Here is an 18078-nt window from a genome sequence, read left to right as displayed (position 1 = left end):
CGTTCTCGCACGTGATCGCATTTTCTAATGCTCGCGTGATGATCGCAAAAAATATTGCGAGACTCGCGAGTCTCGCAATCGTACGTGAACTACAGTACATTTCACTTTTTTCCTCTGTTTTTGATAATGAGAATCATAAAAATAAAGGGAACGTGGGGCGGAGTTATTTCCTTCTCTTGATGCGTCATGGCGAGGTTATTGAAATGTTTATCGGGCTGTCATGAGAACCCAGAAGGCTAGAACAGAATGAACACTTTTTATGTAAGCGAGTACGTAGAATTCAATGAACACATTTTCAATTTACCTGAAGAACAAGCCAGGATGAAAATTGTGATGAAACCTTGAACTTGAAAAAATGTTGCGGTCTCTAATAATAAGAAATACAATACGATGTTCAAACTGGGAATAGCACCACGAATACACAAAATTAGAGTATGAAAATTCACATAATTATACAAAAAGTCTTTCTTTGCATAAATGGATATGCATTCTGAGTACGAGTTGCGGTAAATCGAGATATTCAAGCTTTTATGTGCCCGACTCAGTAAAATTGTGCCTTTTCTGTTGAGAATTACTGTAGGCAATGCGAATATGCCCTACGGCGAATTTTCGTTTTTTTGATTGCGCGTTCCCCGTGCAGGGTGCTGTGTATTATACACTTTTAAAAATCCGAAAAAAATATTGGCCTAATTTAACAAAAACTTCAAAATATGTCCAAAAATGTTTTTGTCTAATAAACGGCCGAAAATGTTCCCTGACATTTGAAAAATACTGTGATTTAACTCAACCCAATTAAATTAGTTTTTCGGACAATTTACGTGACTTCAAAGTTTCCGTTTTGGTACTCACAAAACCCTGAATAACTTATTTCATGAAATCGTTTTGCAAGATTGGAATGCATATTTGAAATCAGTGCAAAATTTCCGATCTAGTGATATCTGTCTCGACCCATAAATCCATCAAGACTCGGGATTCTTCCCTACTAAGAATAAATGCTATTTTCAAATGCGAGTCTCGCGAGTCTCGCAATTTTTTGCGATCTTCACGCGAGAATTTGAAAAATGCGATCATCTGCGAGAACGAGAAATGAAAGAACGAGAAAATGCGAGCATTTGCGAGAACGAGAATATTCTCGCATTCACGCAAGACTAAAATATAAAATGCGAGTACTGAGTGTGCGAGAAATGCGAGATTTCTCGCGCTCGGCGAGCATTGCTGATCGCTTGTCGGAACACTATTAAATACCCATTTATCCAAACATGCATCATGCATAAATATCTCTAACGTACCTCTCGGTCCTCTCCAAAACTGAACCTGTCTTTTTGCAGCCGTCGTTTTGACCGTCCTGAACCGACTGAGATGTTTCTTGTCAGTCAAAACTCCATAATCATGAGCATATTGACTTTCAGTCGTCATTCTTCCACGTCTCAAATGCGATAACTCGATTGTCGACAAGTCAACCTTCATTGTTCTCTTTGAAATCGGATCAGATGCTACGAGTTGTCCGAGCTCTTTCGGTCTCACAAACATCTGATATCTTATCGAACACTGACGAGCAGATCTATAGAATCTTGTCCGTTTGTTGACTGCAGTCGAAACCAGTTCCCAGTTCATCAGTTTTCCTTCGAATTCCGACTTTTCAATCAAATGTTTATTTGCCAATTCCAGTTGAACTGCTTGCAGAAGAGCATAATCTTCAACTATATTCCAATCGGCTCCATCATAATCTGCTTCTTCTCTCCATGCTGCCGGTGGAGTCGTTGCTCTCTTCACACTATCAGTTCCAGTTCGATTTGGAACTGGTCGATTATCGGGTCTCTTCTTTCTGGATCTAGCTGGTTGATGTGGTACAGGAGCTATCGGCTGTTGTGGATGATCGTTTTGAGATGATGACATCGGCTCGATCTTAGCATCTTGACTCGTGTCATCCATCGAGAACGAATTCTCAGTGTAAGCAGGTGAAGCGGCGGCTGCAGGAGTGTCTTGAGGCATTGACAGACATTTCGCGACGGCGTCGTACACAGAATCCTTGTCTTTCGTGAGAACTTCTGTAAGCTCTGAGGAGGTACATATCAGTAATTTAGAGCCCCGTGAATCTACACCGAAAGTTCGTAAATCTACATTAATTTTTTCAAAAACACACATTGAATTCCGAAAGCCAGGTAAATCTGCACTAGTTTCCGCAAATCTACCCACGTTTCAGACAATCTGAAATGAGTCCGTAAAGTTATTTTTTTTACTGATTTAAATTTTCATGATCTTTTTTTTTAAAGAGTTTTCCACATTCCGGTAGGTTTCAGAATGTTGTCTCTTACCATTTGTCAAATGATTTGGTTTCGGCTTTTCGGCCAACGGACGACGTAGTTCATGAGTGACACGTGGTAATCTTGATTCACTCATCAGATCTATTTCATACATAAAATCGAGACAATCATCTTCCATTCTCAATTCGAAGTCAGAATCAGAGACCGGCGGTGATAGTGGAAGCCAAATTGGCATTATATCGCCTAATTCGTCGACGAATTCCATCTGTAATCAATTTTTGGTCAGATTGAAGCACTAAACTTCTGAAATTCTCTAATTTTTTTCAGATTGTTCTTTCAGAATGTCCTGTGCATCATCTCGATATAATCTCCTTCTCCTTCACATCTCTTCTGAATCTTTCCTGCGTTTCGTTTCAATTTTCTTCTCGAAATTCCAATAAAATCCAAGTGAAAATCTAATCAAAACTCTGAATTCCGCAGGGTTTCCCACTAATTCTTTCGCATTTTCCATCAAAAAACTTTCAAATTTCTAGTTTTTAGAAGAGATGTCCCCGAGATTTCTCGCCACTTTCGCATTTTCAAAACATTCTTTTCACCAAAAATCCCATTAAGCCAAGAAAAAAAGCGGCGAGAAATGAAAGAGGAGATCACCTTCATTTGTAAGCTCTTATCGATTTGTTTTTTTTGAGAAAGAAAAGTCCGAATTCGGAAAAATGCGAAACTTGTGGTAGGAAACCCCGTGGACCCTCTGAAAAGTCTAGAAATCTGAAAAATAGAAAAGAAAATGCATAGAAATCAATGAGAAGACCTGCCGAATAGAGCCAAGAAGAGGAATCCAAGTGGAGCAAATTGAAATTCGGAAAATTGGTTCGAAAATTAAAAACATTCAGGAAAAATGTGAAGAAAAGGAAAAAATAACAAGGTAACACATTTATATTCAGGAACAATTGAGAGAGAATCAGGTGAAAAAATGAGAGAAAGTTTACAAAAATATTAAGAGGGGGGAAAACCGAAAAATTAGGAAACACACCGACAAAATTAGATGTGGATGGGGAGAATGGGCAAAAAGATATTCAAAGTATTACAAAAAAGTATAAAAGCCTATGAGATGATGTGATTTGAGTCAGTGAGAGCGCTCTAATGACAACTTTTTGACAGATTTTGCGGGGGGTTTGATCTATTCTTGAGTGTGGATTCATTATAAAATACTGGCTTTGAGCGTGGAAATGCCCGAAAAAAGAGAAAATTTCCCGGAAAAATTGAAAATCCACCCCTTTTGTCACATATAAAACGAAAACAAAGCAAGATACGCGCAGTTTTAAACAACTTATAAACAATAAACGTGGTAAAAAGTGAGAAACCTAAGTACGCCCTAATGTTTCGGCGCTGGCGGTGATGGCTGTGGTGGTCTAGGCGTCGTATTCTGATGAGCTGATGACGTCGACGGAGCATCAGACATCATAGACTCTCCACGTGATCTACGAGAACCTAATGAGAATCTAGGTTTTTCATAAATACCGAATCCGGGCCTCTCAACTGGTGGAGCAGGTCTTTGAAAAACTTCCCGGACTCGAACTGGATACATCATCTTCGGAGCTTGACTTCCAGTGGCTGGCTGTGTTGGACGAGTTCCTGGGGGCATTACTCGAATTCGTGGAACATTAGAAGAAGTTGTTGGATTGGAGAGAACATATTGACGATTCGTTTGCTGCTGGTTTCCTTGTTGAATTGGAGCAGGAATTCGAGATGGTAAACGAATCGGAAGACGTCCAACGTTGCCAGCGCCTATTCCAGGACCAATTCTACGGAACGATGTCGGTGGTCCCATTGCAGACGTAGTTGGAGATTTGGACGGTCCTTGAGAAGAAGAAGGACTAACTTTCACCACTTTAACCGGCAACAATTTCTGATGTTGTGGTTGTGATTGATAAGGAACACGAGCAGGTCTTGGAGTTGCAACGTGGGTAGTTGATGTGGAAGGTCCTGTATCGGAAGGTGCAGATGGAGCAGAGAAAGTGAGAGGTCCTTGTTCTGGAAGAGTCGTCAGAGAGCTGAGACCGGAACTTGGAGTCTGTCTTGGTGGTGGTCTTGGAGTATTCGGAGCAATTTTTTGAGCTTTCTTCTTGGGTTCTCCAACGGGCTCGGCGAATGCCACACGCTTCCGTTTCACTGGTTTCGATGATCTTCTATTATTAGAATATTCCAAATCGTCCTCATCTTCGTCATCATTATCATCGAACTCGTCATCGCCATCTTCTGGTTCTTCTGGTTCTTCTGATTCTTCTTTCTTCGTAACTCTTTTCGAAAGGGACTTTCTTCCTGGAGGTCGTCCTCTTCCCGCAGTTGACGTGCTAGCACCACCTATAGAACCGCCACCAGCAACCGAACTACGCCTAGGCGCCTTTTTCCTAATGGGGGAATCTGGAGGGGAGGAAAGAGCGTGCGGCGCGTACGAAATATATGGGTCCTGTGAGGGAGCTAGAGATTTACGTTTAGAGGGAGAGCGGGCACGGGGCAAGAGTTTAGATGCACGTTTAATAGAGGCAGCCTGTCGTTTCTTTCGTACCTCTTCCTGAGCTTTTTGATTAAGATAGAAGTCGTCGTCAGCGGTGTCTTCACCGAACATGCGTTCACCATTTGGATCATTTTCGAAGGCGAGCTCGTTGAGATTTTTGTCCCATTCGTCACGTTTTTGGTTTATTTGAGCCTGAAAAATAATGAATGAGGTCTCTAATCTCTCATTTGGATACAAACCTCAGCCTCCTTGCATTCCTCCTCGAATTCCGGTTTGTATGCGGTTTCTAACAAGTTGACGGCGTACCGTTCAATTGGTTTCAGCTGAAAAAAAAGCATATCTTGTAGTGTCTCCAGTTCTCGTTTACTTACTGCTTGTATCAGCTCCATATACTTCTCATCAGCTTCCTCTTCAGCCAATGATGAGGCACCTCCAGTTGGGATACGTTCGTCGAATTCGGCATTGTCAACTCGTGCTTCTGCCACAGCAACCTTCGCAGCGTTCACATCTGCCTCGTCTTCACATTTTGCCATCGCCTTCTCCATATCTTTCTCATTCATCGGCACGTCTTCAGGAGCTGTCACTTCAACATTCTCTCCGTCGAATAAATCACGAATGTTATCTGTTTGTTTGAAGAACTCTGGAGTAAATCCAGCCTCATCAATAGCCAATTCTCCGAGCCGTCTCTTCTGTGTGGCTTTCTTCAGGATATTCTCCTCAATCGTTCTCTCACTAATCAAGCGATAAATCGACACATTTCTCGTCTGTCCAATACGATGGCATCTGTCTTGAGCTTGTGCGTCCATCGTTGGATTCCAATCCGAATCGTAGAAGATGACAGTGTCAGCACCAGTCAAATTCACACCAACTCCTCCAGATCTTGTGGAGAGAATGAAGCAGAAGACCTTTGAATCTGCATTAAATCTCTCCATCATCGCTTGTCTCTGCTCCACACCAGTAGTTCCATCCAAACGGAAATATTGATATCCGTGATGGGAGAGGAAAGTTTGAAGAACGTCGAGCATTTTTGACATTTGAGTGAAGATGAGACACCGATGCTTGTAAATGTACAACTGACGGAGCAACAGAGCCAATGTCTGAAGTTTACCGCAATCGTATTCAATCAATCGGAGTTCTGGGAATTGAAGAGATCGAGCAATCGACATTTGTGTATCCAACTGAGATGATGACTTCATGAGTAGCGTCCGGGATCCTGTCTCGACTTCTGCGATGTTGCTACGAATGAAAGAAGGAAGTCCAGAAGATGATGGGCGGCATTGCCAGGCATCGGTGAGCACTGGTTCAACATACATACCGAATCTGGAAAATGGAATGGTTAGAAAGATGCACTTAAATATATATGAAGCTGTTCGAACTAAAAATAATTTGATACTCAATTTCTCACCTTTGGACCAAAAGCTCGACGTAATCCATCAGCCTTTCTTGAACTGTAGCCTCCTCATCTGTCATCAATTGCGGGAACTCCGTGAGAATCTCCTCACGAATCAAAGCAACCATTTCGAGCGGAATAATCGGAGCGCGAACCATTCCAAATCGTCGGCGGACAATTTGTAATTGATTCTTTCTCGAAACCTCCATTTTTTCAATAACATGCTGTGGAACGTAATCCGACCAATTGATGGGTGCCCCCGTAAGTTTAGCTCGTTTCAGTGGTGGACTCAGACGAGCGTTATCGTCGAGTCGAGATCTTCCATGATTAGCCATATTGAAATGGAATCCACTTCTATCCGTGGTGATTGTGAGAGGTGCCGGATTGAGGACCGTCTTTGATCGAATGAATGAAGATGTTTGAGGGCGGATACTGGCTGAAGTTGAAGATGTTCCGTTCACATTGGCTCCATTGGATGAAGCTGATCCATTTGAGAGATGTACTCCATTGACTCCATTACCCCTCACACCTTCATCTTCTGATTCTTCTCCAGCTCTTGGATGATGTGGATTCTTCATCACAAACGCAGTTCGGTTGAATCTGAATCCATCGACTTCTGGAACTCGTTGCTCATGGAGAATGTTCGTTTGCATTCCTTCCAACTCCTCGATCAATGGCTTCCGCGAATTGTAGATTCCAGTCGATTGAGGTTGATATCCGACCTTGTTGAGATTGAAAATGTCTGGGATCTCTGGAACTGCTGGGTTTTGATGCGCAATATCGAACAAGTAGGCAGGAACATCCATTTGAAGTTTTGGAACGACGAATGGAGCGACAACGGGTCTTGGCTCGAAGAGATTCGGGTGATTACAGCATTTTCTGAGTTGCATCACGATATTTAAAACTGACATCATGTTTCCAGATTTCAAATTATCCTTTGTCGACCGTCGACTCATGAAGTCATCATACAAGTAACGCTGTCTCTTGGACAATGAGCATTTGATGACGTGCTCCGTTTTCTCCGGCAACTGCTTCTCGACTTCTTTCTTCAGACGACGAAGGATGAATGGACGAAGAACTTTGTGAAGACGTCCGATGAGTGGAGCATTATACTCCATGCTTCCTTCCATCATTCCAGTCAGAGGATTACTAAACCAATCCTTGAAATCGTCATGGCTTGAGAAGATTGTTGGCATCAAGAAGTGCATCAGAGACCACAACTCCATCAGAGAATTCTGGAGAGGAGTTCCGGTAAGAAGAAGACGTCGTCGGGCACGAATATTCAGAAGAGCTTGCCAGCGTTGAGACTTCCAGTTCTTGATGTTTTGAGCTTCGTCGAGAATCAGATACTGCCAGGCCTGGAAAATAAATTAATGAGAATGAAAAATGAATTCAAGAAGTTTTTAAATAGTTCCCCAACTTTCGATTATAACTCACTCTCTGTTTGAATGATCGGATATCCTGTGTGACAGTCTTGTAGGAAGTGATGCAGACGTGGAAACAGTTTGGTTTCATCCATCCCTTTCTCTTCTCTGCTCGTTCCTTGGCAGTTCCAAAATAGGTAAGAATTTTCAATGCAGGACACCACTTCTTGAATTCCATCTCCCAATTCAATATGACAGAGGTTGGAACGACGATCAGATGAGGTCCCCAAATGGATTCAGAACATGCCAAATGAGCGAGAAGTGAGATAGTTTGTATTGTCTTTCCGAGACCCATTTCATCAGCCAAAATTCCATTCAAATTCTTCTCATAAAGTGTCACCATCCAATCGAGTCCAACCATCTGATATTCTCGAAGTGTTCCGCGAATCAAGAACGGCACTTGAGTCTTAACTTGAGTCGTCTCCAGTGTGTAACCTTTCGGCTGGAACTTCAAAGCCTCCTCAGCGATGTTGGTTAGTTCTTGCTGTCTTTCATCACTGTCAACACTGTTCAACTTGGTATAATCGACATTTTGAAGGACACCCCGACCATCACCGTTACCATCTTCTGCTGAAGTGTCTTGCAGCTTCTCCAGGTCTTCAGGCGACTTCTCGGCAGATGTTGATGGTCGATCTTCAGAGGTTGTTGGAGCAGCCTCATCCACTTCCATTTTCTCGTCTTCTCCGGCTACTTCTTCTACTTTCGGTGGTGCATTCTCAGCAGCTTCTTTCTCGGATTTTCTTCGCTCCTCCGTCTCTCGTTTCGCCTGTTTCATTGCCTCCAAATGCTCCGGGCTAATACCATATACTTTTTCTAAGTACTCTGGTGGCAACGTCGTCAAAAAATCATCCATATCTCCTCCTGCCTCATCCTGAAGTGCATCAACTTCCTTCTTGATGTCATGTTTCTTTAGGGATTTTTCAGCTTTGGCAATCGTCTTCTCATCATCTTCTTCCGAGTCTGAACCAACGTCAAACTCCTCGTCGTTGTCATGAGAAGCAATAGAAGGTGATTTCGAAGCGACAAGACCGTCTTGAACAATACTCGAAATTCCATCTACTTGTCCAAGAACGAACATCAAATGCTTATTCTTCGCTTTTCTTAATCGTGCAGTTCTGATTTCATTCGCTCGGAAGTCCACCAATTTATCAACTCCTTGCCAGAATTCTTTGACCATTTTGGCAACTCCTGCACACATTCGCTTCTTCTCCTTGATTTCTCGCTCCGCTGCTCTTGCCGCCTCGGCCTGCTTATCTCTGTGTCGTTTCGCGATAGCATGTGCGACTGCTTTGGCGACTCGCCGCTTGTGATTGGTTTCAGCTCGGAAATCCGTCGCCATCCATTTCACCTCTTCCAGTAGATAATCCCAATGTGTTTTGTTTCTCTCGGGTTCCACACACTTCGGAAGACGACTATTCGACCAGAGACCGTTCTTGCGGAGTTCAGCGATTCGAGCGAGCACATGGGCTTCCTGTAATGAAAAATAGTTAATTTTAAATTAGAAACATTCATTTCTCTTTTTATCTTCTGACGAATTTCGCTCCTAAACTCACTCGTTTCGCCGCTCTCTCCACATTATTCTCTCCGGGTGCTCCGGCAGCAGATGGCATTACAGATGTACTCGGAGCATTTGCCTCATCCGATTCATCTATTTTCACTTCGATTGGATGCATCGTTTTAGCAGGAACAACCGGTTTTTCTGGTTGCCGTGGTGCTTCTGGTGGTTTTGAGAGATCTGCCAGCACAGCGTACTTTGGGTCTTGTAGTACGTCTTCGAGTGACTTTTTCAGGACACTGGAAGAATGGAAAAGTTAGAGAAGAGAATTCAGTTTATTAACACTCGCATAGGAGGTTTCCCATTTCAAAAAATCAATACTTCAGCAGGAAAAGCCATTTTAGAATTTAAAAAATTTCAAAGTAACTTTTTCGTTTGAAATTTAAACTTTTTACAGGATTTTTTTTTTTCATTCTCTGACCGATACTCACAATTGTTCAATCAGTTGAATTTGGTCGACGACTGGCTTGATCCTCGCTTGAGAAATAGCTTTGTCATCTGAAGTGCCTGGTCCGATCGATGCCACTCTGCAAGTAGAGAAATTTGAAAAAAGACCGAGAAAAAAGCTTTAAAACTGAAAAAAAAAACCGACGCAAAAATAAATCAAAGTTCAACTCACAATTTGTCGTGAATCTTTCGATTCTTTGTAAGTAGAAGAGAGACAATGTAAGCGACACGCTGGTCGTCTTTACGCTTCTCTCGTCGCGGTGTCTTCTCCTTGACAACGACTTCATCTGCTTCGTCTTCTTCTTCTCCATCAGAAGGCGCCTTCTGTGTCGACGTCGTCGGCGTCTCCTCGGTCTCTACTGTCTCTTCCGTTTCCATGGGAATCCCGGGCGAGGCGAAGACTGGATTGGATGTAGAAGAGGTAGGGGTTGAGTTGGATGAGTTGTCAGGCGCACCGACGGCTGCTGCTGGAGCTGCAGACGACGTTGACGGCTGATCATCTGATGCCACTGATCTTGACGACGTTCGACGAGATATTCTAGTGCTTGGTGTGCGCGGCGTAGTTGGTGTGGCCGGCATCACTGGGAAATGAGGTTGGTTTTATTATAAAAATAGGATTTTGAGCGGAAAAAAACGTGGGAAACAGAAATTTTGAATAAGAACAAGAAATTTTTCAAAAATTACAAAGAAGAACCAATTGAAGAAGATGTAAGAGATTTTTTAGAGAAATTGAAACTTTTAAAAAGTTTTTTTTTAAACTAAAACAGCGGAGAAATATATATTTTAACCAAAACCTGTCGAGAAATGGCAAAAAAAAAACAATATCTGCCATCATCGGGAAAGAAAAAAACGATGGGAACGCAAGGTCATATCGGACGTAACATCTGCAGAAATGGAGAAAAAAAAAACCGAATTTCTGCGTCTCTTTTCTTTTTTTTCCAGCTGAATTCGACTATACGCACTACACACAAAGAGAGGAACACCAAGAATCACATAGTGCAACAATAGAAACGATGGAATTCATTTCTGCTAACAAAAAGTCGGTCATTGTTCTCGAATCAATGAACAAGATGCAGTGGGAAAATCAGAAAAATATATAATTTTTATCAAAAAATTAATATTTTTGATAAAATTTCTGTTCATCAGATGCAATTCGGTCTATAGAATCCGAATTCCGTATTAAAAACCTCTAAAAACCATTGTGTCCATTTATTTGCCACAGAAAACCCATTTCGAAAAAATATCTACCATTTCCTATTTTTGCATTTTCATGGGATTTTATTGATGTACACACAATTTTTTCTTAAAAATTCGATTCTACGACTGAAAATGGATGAGAACCACGTTTTCCTGAAGAAATTCCACTCGAAATGAATGAGAAAAAGAAAAAAGAAATTGAGCGCGCAAACGATTCAAAAAGCAAAAAACACGCGTTGCGAGGAGGGACGCGTCGCGGTCGGTGAGAGACTGTGCAGAATGAAGAGGCGCCGGAACGTTGTGTCTGTTGGCCATTCATTTCTTTCCATTTTTTGTCGTCGGCTATACGGAAATCAGCAGATGGCAAAATAAAAAATGGGTCTATATTTAATTATAAAACAAAAATTTTCTTTTCCCTCAATAAAATTTATCATGAAGGACAGTAAAATGACCAGAATCACGTTTTTTTTGGAAGATAATTGAAGAACTAGAAAAAAACCCCGATTGAGAAAAAAAACACAAGTAAAGCAATCAGGAGAAATGCACAAGAGACGACTAAAAACAAGAAAAATCACATAAAAAGCAATAAATTATTAGTTATTAAAATACAAAGCTAAATAAATAGAAAATCTACGAAAATTGGAAAATCCCTATTATTTGGTGTGCGCCTTCTTCTCTTCATCAGAAATCAGAGGCTTCTTTGCTCCAATAGGTGAAGATGCACTTGATAGTTTTCCATCGACAACATCAGCAGTTAGAGCACTGAATACTACGGTAGTGGCGAGAATTTGGCGACCCGAGAGAGGATGATTCATGAACAGAACCTGAAAGTCGAACGTTAAAAAAAGAGAACTTAAAAATCCTTTTCTCACCGAAATTATAATGGTGAACAACTTCCGTGTAGTCGTGACAATCGAACAAGTCAACGGAGAGAATTCTTCGATCGTTTTGAATATACACCATTGTCCGAGGCACGAAGCAATCGCCAATCCAATCAAATCCCAGAAAACATATGAATGACGTTGCACGAAATAGAAGAATGACCACAGTTCACCGGTTACTGAAAGATAGGAATTTAGAAAAAATCGATAGGATTTTGGTTGTTAATTCTAAATTTAATTTCAAATCAATTGTCAGCCCCACCTAAAAGACCAGCAGACAAATAAAGACTTGAATACAAATTCGTGTAGAACATCATGGAAGTTCCCGTTCTCTGATATGATTTCTTGATTCGATCCTGGATTGATGTCGTCGTTCCGTCCATTGCCAATGAGAAGATCTGGAATGCAGAATTTTAGGTTTTATGATGACAAAAGGAGATGAAATCAGTAAATTTTCAGAGAGAAAACTGGATTTTTTTATTGAGAAAAGTTTATTTTTTATTATGAAAGAGAAATTTCTATTTATTTCTGGCAGAACACCAAGTTTTCAAAAATGTTCGAGGTTTACGAGCTGATTTTAATTAAAAATTTTTCATAACAAGACATGATCTTAAAGTGAGTATTTTAATCAAGATTTCAGATTTTCTCTTTCAAAATTCTCTCCAAAAACTAACCAAAAGTGCTTCTCCGAATCCGAAATCCTTGTCCTCTCCTCCCTTTTTATCCTTATACAAAAACATGGCGACTCCAATGACAATCATCAAAACGTAGCAATATTTCCTCCAATGATAACTTTTGTGAGCAAAAAGAACACCGAATATCATGACTGGAATGGGTTTACAACTCTTTGCGAGCACTTGTGTTGGATATGGAAGATATTGAAGTGCTTGGTTCGAAGCGATCATTGCAAGAAGGTAACTGGCTGCTGACGCTGCGTACATTCTGAAAAAATTGGCATTTTTAATAAAAATAGAGACGTTAGTGATAAAAATATTATGATCTTGAGAGGATTTTCGTGAAAATTAACCCAAATTACAGAAATTTGAGGTGAGCTATAGTTTTTAAACAGATGTATTATCACGGCACGCTTCTTACAATCACGCTCTACCAAAACCGAAGAAAAGTGTGTGCGAAATTGAGAGGCGCAGATAAATGATACATTTTTCAAGGGGATTTCGGTGGAGCGCAGTTGTAAGAACAATGCGGAGCTAATATATACATAGTTTTAGGTGGAAAATGTGATTTTGCGTTTACAGAGGAATTTTAAAGCTGAAAACTAGTATTCACAGGATAATTTTGAGAAAAAACGGGTAAATTTAGATTTTTAAGGAAAAGAAATTAATTCCAAACAGTTCAAAAAGGTTTTTTTTATTAAAAATTTTTAACTTTTACAACAATATTGGATTTAAAAATAAAAAATAGGTTTTCAACATGTAATTTTTTCTGTTAAAATTGAATGGAAAAATAGTTTTTCCTTTAAAATATTTTCTTCCACTCACTTTGACGGAACATTGTCGATTTCACTCTTTTTTCGAATCAAATATGCATAAATCGTATTTCCAGTGCAAAGAAAGAAGACGAGAGCTTGAGTGAATGTGAATTTCTCGATTGATTCATCGGGTAACTCATATTTTCCTTGGACACTGAAAAATTAGTTTTTTAATGGGATTTATTGAACAAAGGTTTTAATTTAGTTCCGTTTTTCCAGAAAAACCACTTACATTCTCTCCTGTTGAATTCCGAAAACGAAATAGCATGCGAGAATTCCTCCAGCACAAATCAAGAAATGACCGGATTCTGATAGCCAACTTCTACCCGAAGCATCATGACCTTTTGCCATCTGAAAAGGAAGTGTTTCTCCCATTTTAAAGAAAGAATAAGACGAAGAAGACAAAGAATAATATGATATGGAGAAAAGAGAGAAAGAGATACAAAAGAGACATCAAACAAAACGGAAACAAAAAACATAGAAAATCGATTAAAAAGTGCGGAGGAACCACTCTTCCGAATATCATCATAAAACACACAAAACGCGTGGAATTGTGTAGTTTTGCGTGGTGGCGAATGTTAGAAAATCGGGGGGAAGGGGCGAGGTGTTTGCACAATATCTAGGAGAAAAATTGGAGGGAATACGGAAAATTTTGAATATATATATATATATATATATATATATATATATATATATATATATATATATATATATATATATATATATATTAGCACGGCACGCTTCTTACAACCGCGGTCTACCGAGATCGAAGAAAATAGTGTGCGAAAATGAGAGACTCAGAGAAAAAGAGACATTTTTCAAGGAAATTTCGGTGGAGCGCAGTTGTAAGAACTGTGCTGAGCTAATATGGATCACCAATACATTTTTTTTTTCTGTTAGATAGTTAACTATATAGTTCCTTGATGACTGTGTTAAAAGATAATGTTTAAAAATTACACATATAAAGCGTATGTTCGATTTCTTAAATGCGGACTGAAGTCATCTAAGAAACTTTCAACATTGGAGCACATGCTGAAAATCGCTCTAAACGCTACAATTCCCGTACTCTTGATTCAAAAGGAGCCTTCATGGAAGAGTTTTTCAGCGCCGTCGTGTAGTCCTCTCGGACAAGATTTCGTTTCAAATCCTCGTTTTCTCACTTTTCCCAACAAATTTTCGTAGTTTTTCTTGTTTTTTGTGATGACAAGAAGAAGATTACTGTAATTTGTTCTCTGTTGCAGTGCTCGGAGAAAAAATCAACAGAAACCACTTATATATCGAGAAAACCAGAATTCTGTATGCGCTTTTATTTACAGTAGAGCACAATTATCATGTGTACATCATTTAAATATTTATAAATGCAGGAATTTTACAATACAAATAATATTCAACGGGGTAGTCATCAAGAAATATTCAAAATCTTAAACCGGGGGTACAAAAACCAGGTATCATATTTTTTCTACCTGCAATCAAGCTCTACTAACATACTCGCTGTTGCAGAAAATATACTGGAGATGGTTATTCTCATCAACATAACCATATCATTAAAAAATAATTTATCCGGGTTTAAAAATCAAAGAATACACGTAGTTCAGCGTCTCCACAGTACCATTACTTTCTGCTTGTTGCCATACTTCTTGAGGGGAATTCGTGAGGATATACTCGATGTAAGGGGCGAAATAGTTCCAGTGACGGTCCAAGAGATCAGAAATCAGAGCTTCACGTTGGAGTTTCTGAAAAATAAACAAGTTTCCAATATCATTCTAGACCTCATCTAATTAGACTTACATATTGATATGCCGCCGCTTTGTAGTCACTCTCACAACTCTCAAATGCTGTTTTTGCACGATGAACACGTGTAGCGAGTGTTTTCTCTGAAGCACGCTTTCTCTCACCCTGAAAAACAAAAGACATTGAAGATTCAACAGTCATAACAAAACATACATTTTTCACAATCCAAACCGGGATCGTATGTCGGTTGGCATTCTCATTCTCATGTACTGTCAACTTTTCTTTGGCAGCTCTGGTCTTCTGAAACACTCTTACTTTGAAACTGATACATCTTCCACTAGTGTTTACCTGTACTTTTTCCTGGAATCCCTTATCGTCTGCCTTCTTTTGACTGATGGTCTCTTGAATAAACTCTTTCTCCGCCTCGATGTTTCTATAGGAAGTCAAGTCGAAGTTACAGTTGTTATCACCCAGGAATGGAATCAAGACGTGATCGACAGAGTATTCCAGAATTCTCTCTTTCTGCTCATTTTCAGTTGCAAATATTCTGGCATCATTCGAGAGATTTTCCGCTTTGGACACATTGGATTTGCATTCATCTTTCTTGCGGCCTAAACACTTGGCAGAGTATCCCTTGTTTCTCTCTCGAATGCAAAACTTCTGGAAAAGGTTGAAAATAATGAATCGAACATTTGAACCTTTATTTTCTATTCCAGGTAATTTTGGCCAAGTTGCCCTCAAATTGAGCCATGTGGCCCTTTTTGCTTGCCCAAAAATACCTGAGATGCTATGTAGTTTTTACTTTCTAACTCACATCAATCTCCGAATTGACCTGCGCTTGCATGGGGTCAACAGGTCCCATCGGTGCCCATGGTCCATGATTTGATTGTTGTGGATTGACCTGGTCCTCATTGTTATTATTATTGTTGTTACCAATGATTGGGCTCTGCTGATTCCATTGTTCTCCAGTTGGAACTGACAGTAATACACCTTCTGGATACTCTTGCTGTCCATCACCAATATCCATATCCGGATCCAGTAGTTGGTCACATGCTTTTTTAAAGTCGTCGTTCTGTGAACTCTGTGGATATGTCCATTGATTCGAATTCTGCTGCTGCTCCATCTGATTTTGTTGTCCTGGCTTGACATAATCGTACTGATAGCTCTGATACGTCTGATGATGTGGCCACGTGGGTACTGACTGAGGGCACTGACTCTGGAAAAATCTCGAATTTGGATAAACATCAGGACTTTTTATTACCATGTTCTGGTTATGTCCAGCATTCTGCCAGTAGTCATGGGAGTCCATCCCGTCTCTCTTCTGAAATAAAACTATTATGAAGTTTATAAAGAAACTGACGAGAGTGAGTGTAAAAGGAATAGAACGAAGTGAAGACGAGTCTTGCAAAGAACAAAACCGACAGTCCTGACTCATTGACATTTGATGAAGAAATCAATTTTCGGAGTGTTTTATCAAGATGGTCACGTGATTTTCAGAAGTTTAGCGGGGAACGAAGGAGGGGACAAATTATATCTGAATCGTGGCTTCTTTGACATTATATTATCAAAAAAACTATTAGATTGTCGTATGATTGTCCCAATTTGACGATAAGAAGCTGTTTTTTAAAAAGGTTTAAAATGTTGAAAACAAAATGAGCAATAAAAGCAAAAAGGGCATGAAAAAGTGAATTCGAAAAATAGGTAGAGAAGAAGGAGAAATGATTCAATTGACATTTCGGACTCATCGCAAAACTGATAAGCAGAGAGGAGGAGTTGATGTTTAGTATACCTCAAGAACTGAACAAATATGTTCGAGCAGTTCAAAAAATGAACAAGAAACTAAGAAAACACGAGTTGATAGTTTTCGAAGAAATGATCAGAACGAGAAAGAACAGAAATTAAATGCTTCATTCAATGAGCAAAATTCACTTTTCCGATCTACGGTACTCTCTTCGGACCATAAAAACCGAATTCGGATTGAAACAACAGGATAACTTTTGGGCTCAAAAACGGAAATTTTCAGAATTTTTCATTCTGAGAGATAATACAATTTCTCGTTCTTTGCTTGACAAAACTGCCAATTCAGAAGTATTCAGCTCCAATCAATCACAAGTGAAGGCTCTGCTTTTCAGACCATTTTCTTCATCCTATGCAGTTCCGGTAATGTCAGACATTTTTAGTGAGCAAAACTTCCAGATTGACAGTATATACTTCCAGATTGAGTATATTCAACTAACCATTACTATTAGAAACACATCATATAAAGAAGTTGTTGACTGAAAAATAGAGAGAAAAACGTTGGTGCTGCTCTGACAAAAACAAATTGACGCATGCAATTATGAGCAGCACTGTATCTATCTTACTTTAAAATTTCTGATAACATCTTCATATATTAAAACGACATCATTTTTTCTAGAACACGGCTTAGTTCGGTGAAACGTAAAAAACTGAACGCATTCCTTGCACAGAATAATTTAAATTCAAAAAAACTATATAAAAACCTTGATCACTTTTTGCACACCCTTAATAATCAAGTTCCAACGTTCAGAAAGGTCTAAAAATAAATCAAAAATAACCTGAGAAAGACCACCGGAAAGCTGATCATTTGATTGATCTCTAATTAGTATCAAAAACTTGTGATATTCCGATATCAAATCAGATCAATATCAAAAAAGAAGTCGGCAAAAACGTCTTGCGAAATTTGGAAACACTTGTTTGTGTGTGTGCTGATCTCAATCTGTTCGATTAGTGGAGGGTGTAAAAAGAGAAAAGAAAGAGAATTGGTCAAAAGAGATAGGAAGTGAAAAAGAGAAAAGTTGAACATCTGATATCACTTTTTGTCATTGCAGAAAATAAACAATGTTCAATTGGAAAGGAAAGAAAGTGACGAGTCATTATGTACACAGGTTTAGAGGAGAGGATTGTATCGAGGATGGTCGAAGAAAAGAAACTAGAGAGAGAATTGACTCGAACTGGATAAAATACCAGGCCAGTGTTTTTAGTCAGAACCAAATTGTTATCCAGGTAACCGGGTGAGATCTATTTGTCTACAAACGTCATATTATGAGCAACCTGCAAACTCAAAATTTTAAATCCAAACAACTCCAACACGAAACTAGCTTTTCTCCTTTCAAAAACTCTTATCAAAATTTTGCCCTCGATACTGACCATTTTTATAAGAATAT

At 39.6% G+C, this 18078-nt stretch overlaps 3 protein-coding genes across 3 annotated transcripts; 1 reads left to right on the top strand and 2 right to left on the bottom strand.

Moving 5' to 3' along the window:
* Nucleotides 1-7264: 7264 nt before the first annotated feature.
* GCK72_010832 (uncharacterized protein) lies at nt 7265-8391 on the top strand (the record flags this gene model as incomplete). Its single annotated transcript, XM_053728059.1, has 3 exons — nt 7265-7420; nt 7928-8066; nt 8132-8391. The coding sequence occupies 3 exons, from the start codon at nt 7265-7267 to the stop codon at nt 8389-8391; spliced, it is 555 nt and encodes a 184-aa protein (XP_053587636.1).
* Nucleotides 8392-11445: 3054 nt separating this feature from the next.
* Nucleotides 11446-13513, bottom strand: GCK72_010831 (uncharacterized protein; the record flags this gene model as incomplete). The annotated part of the gene is made up of 6 exons (XM_003111688.2): nt 11446-11616; nt 11665-11852; nt 11936-12071; nt 12348-12615; nt 13173-13316; nt 13395-13513. 6 exons carry the CDS (start codon nt 13511-13513, stop codon nt 11446-11448), a joined length of 1026 nt encoding a protein of 341 aa, XP_003111736.2.
* A 1205-nt stretch (nt 13514-14718) lies between these two features.
* Nucleotides 14719-16202, bottom strand: GCK72_010830 (uncharacterized protein; the record flags this gene model as incomplete). The annotated part of the gene is made up of 6 exons (XM_053728058.1): nt 14719-14895; nt 14951-15058; nt 15107-15193; nt 15242-15553; nt 15708-16109; nt 16155-16202. 6 exons carry the CDS (start codon nt 16200-16202, stop codon nt 14719-14721), a joined length of 1134 nt encoding a protein of 377 aa, XP_053587635.1.
* Nucleotides 16203-18078: the final 1876 nt, after the last annotated feature.

This window comes from Caenorhabditis remanei, chromosome III, assembly GCF_010183535.1.
Source record: "Caenorhabditis remanei strain PX506 chromosome III, whole genome shotgun sequence".
Lineage (NCBI taxonomy): Eukaryota > Metazoa > Nematoda > Chromadorea > Rhabditida > Rhabditidae > Caenorhabditis > Caenorhabditis remanei.
The sequence above is the reverse complement of the archived record's forward strand: the minus strand, read 5'-3'. Positions and strand labels throughout refer to the sequence as shown.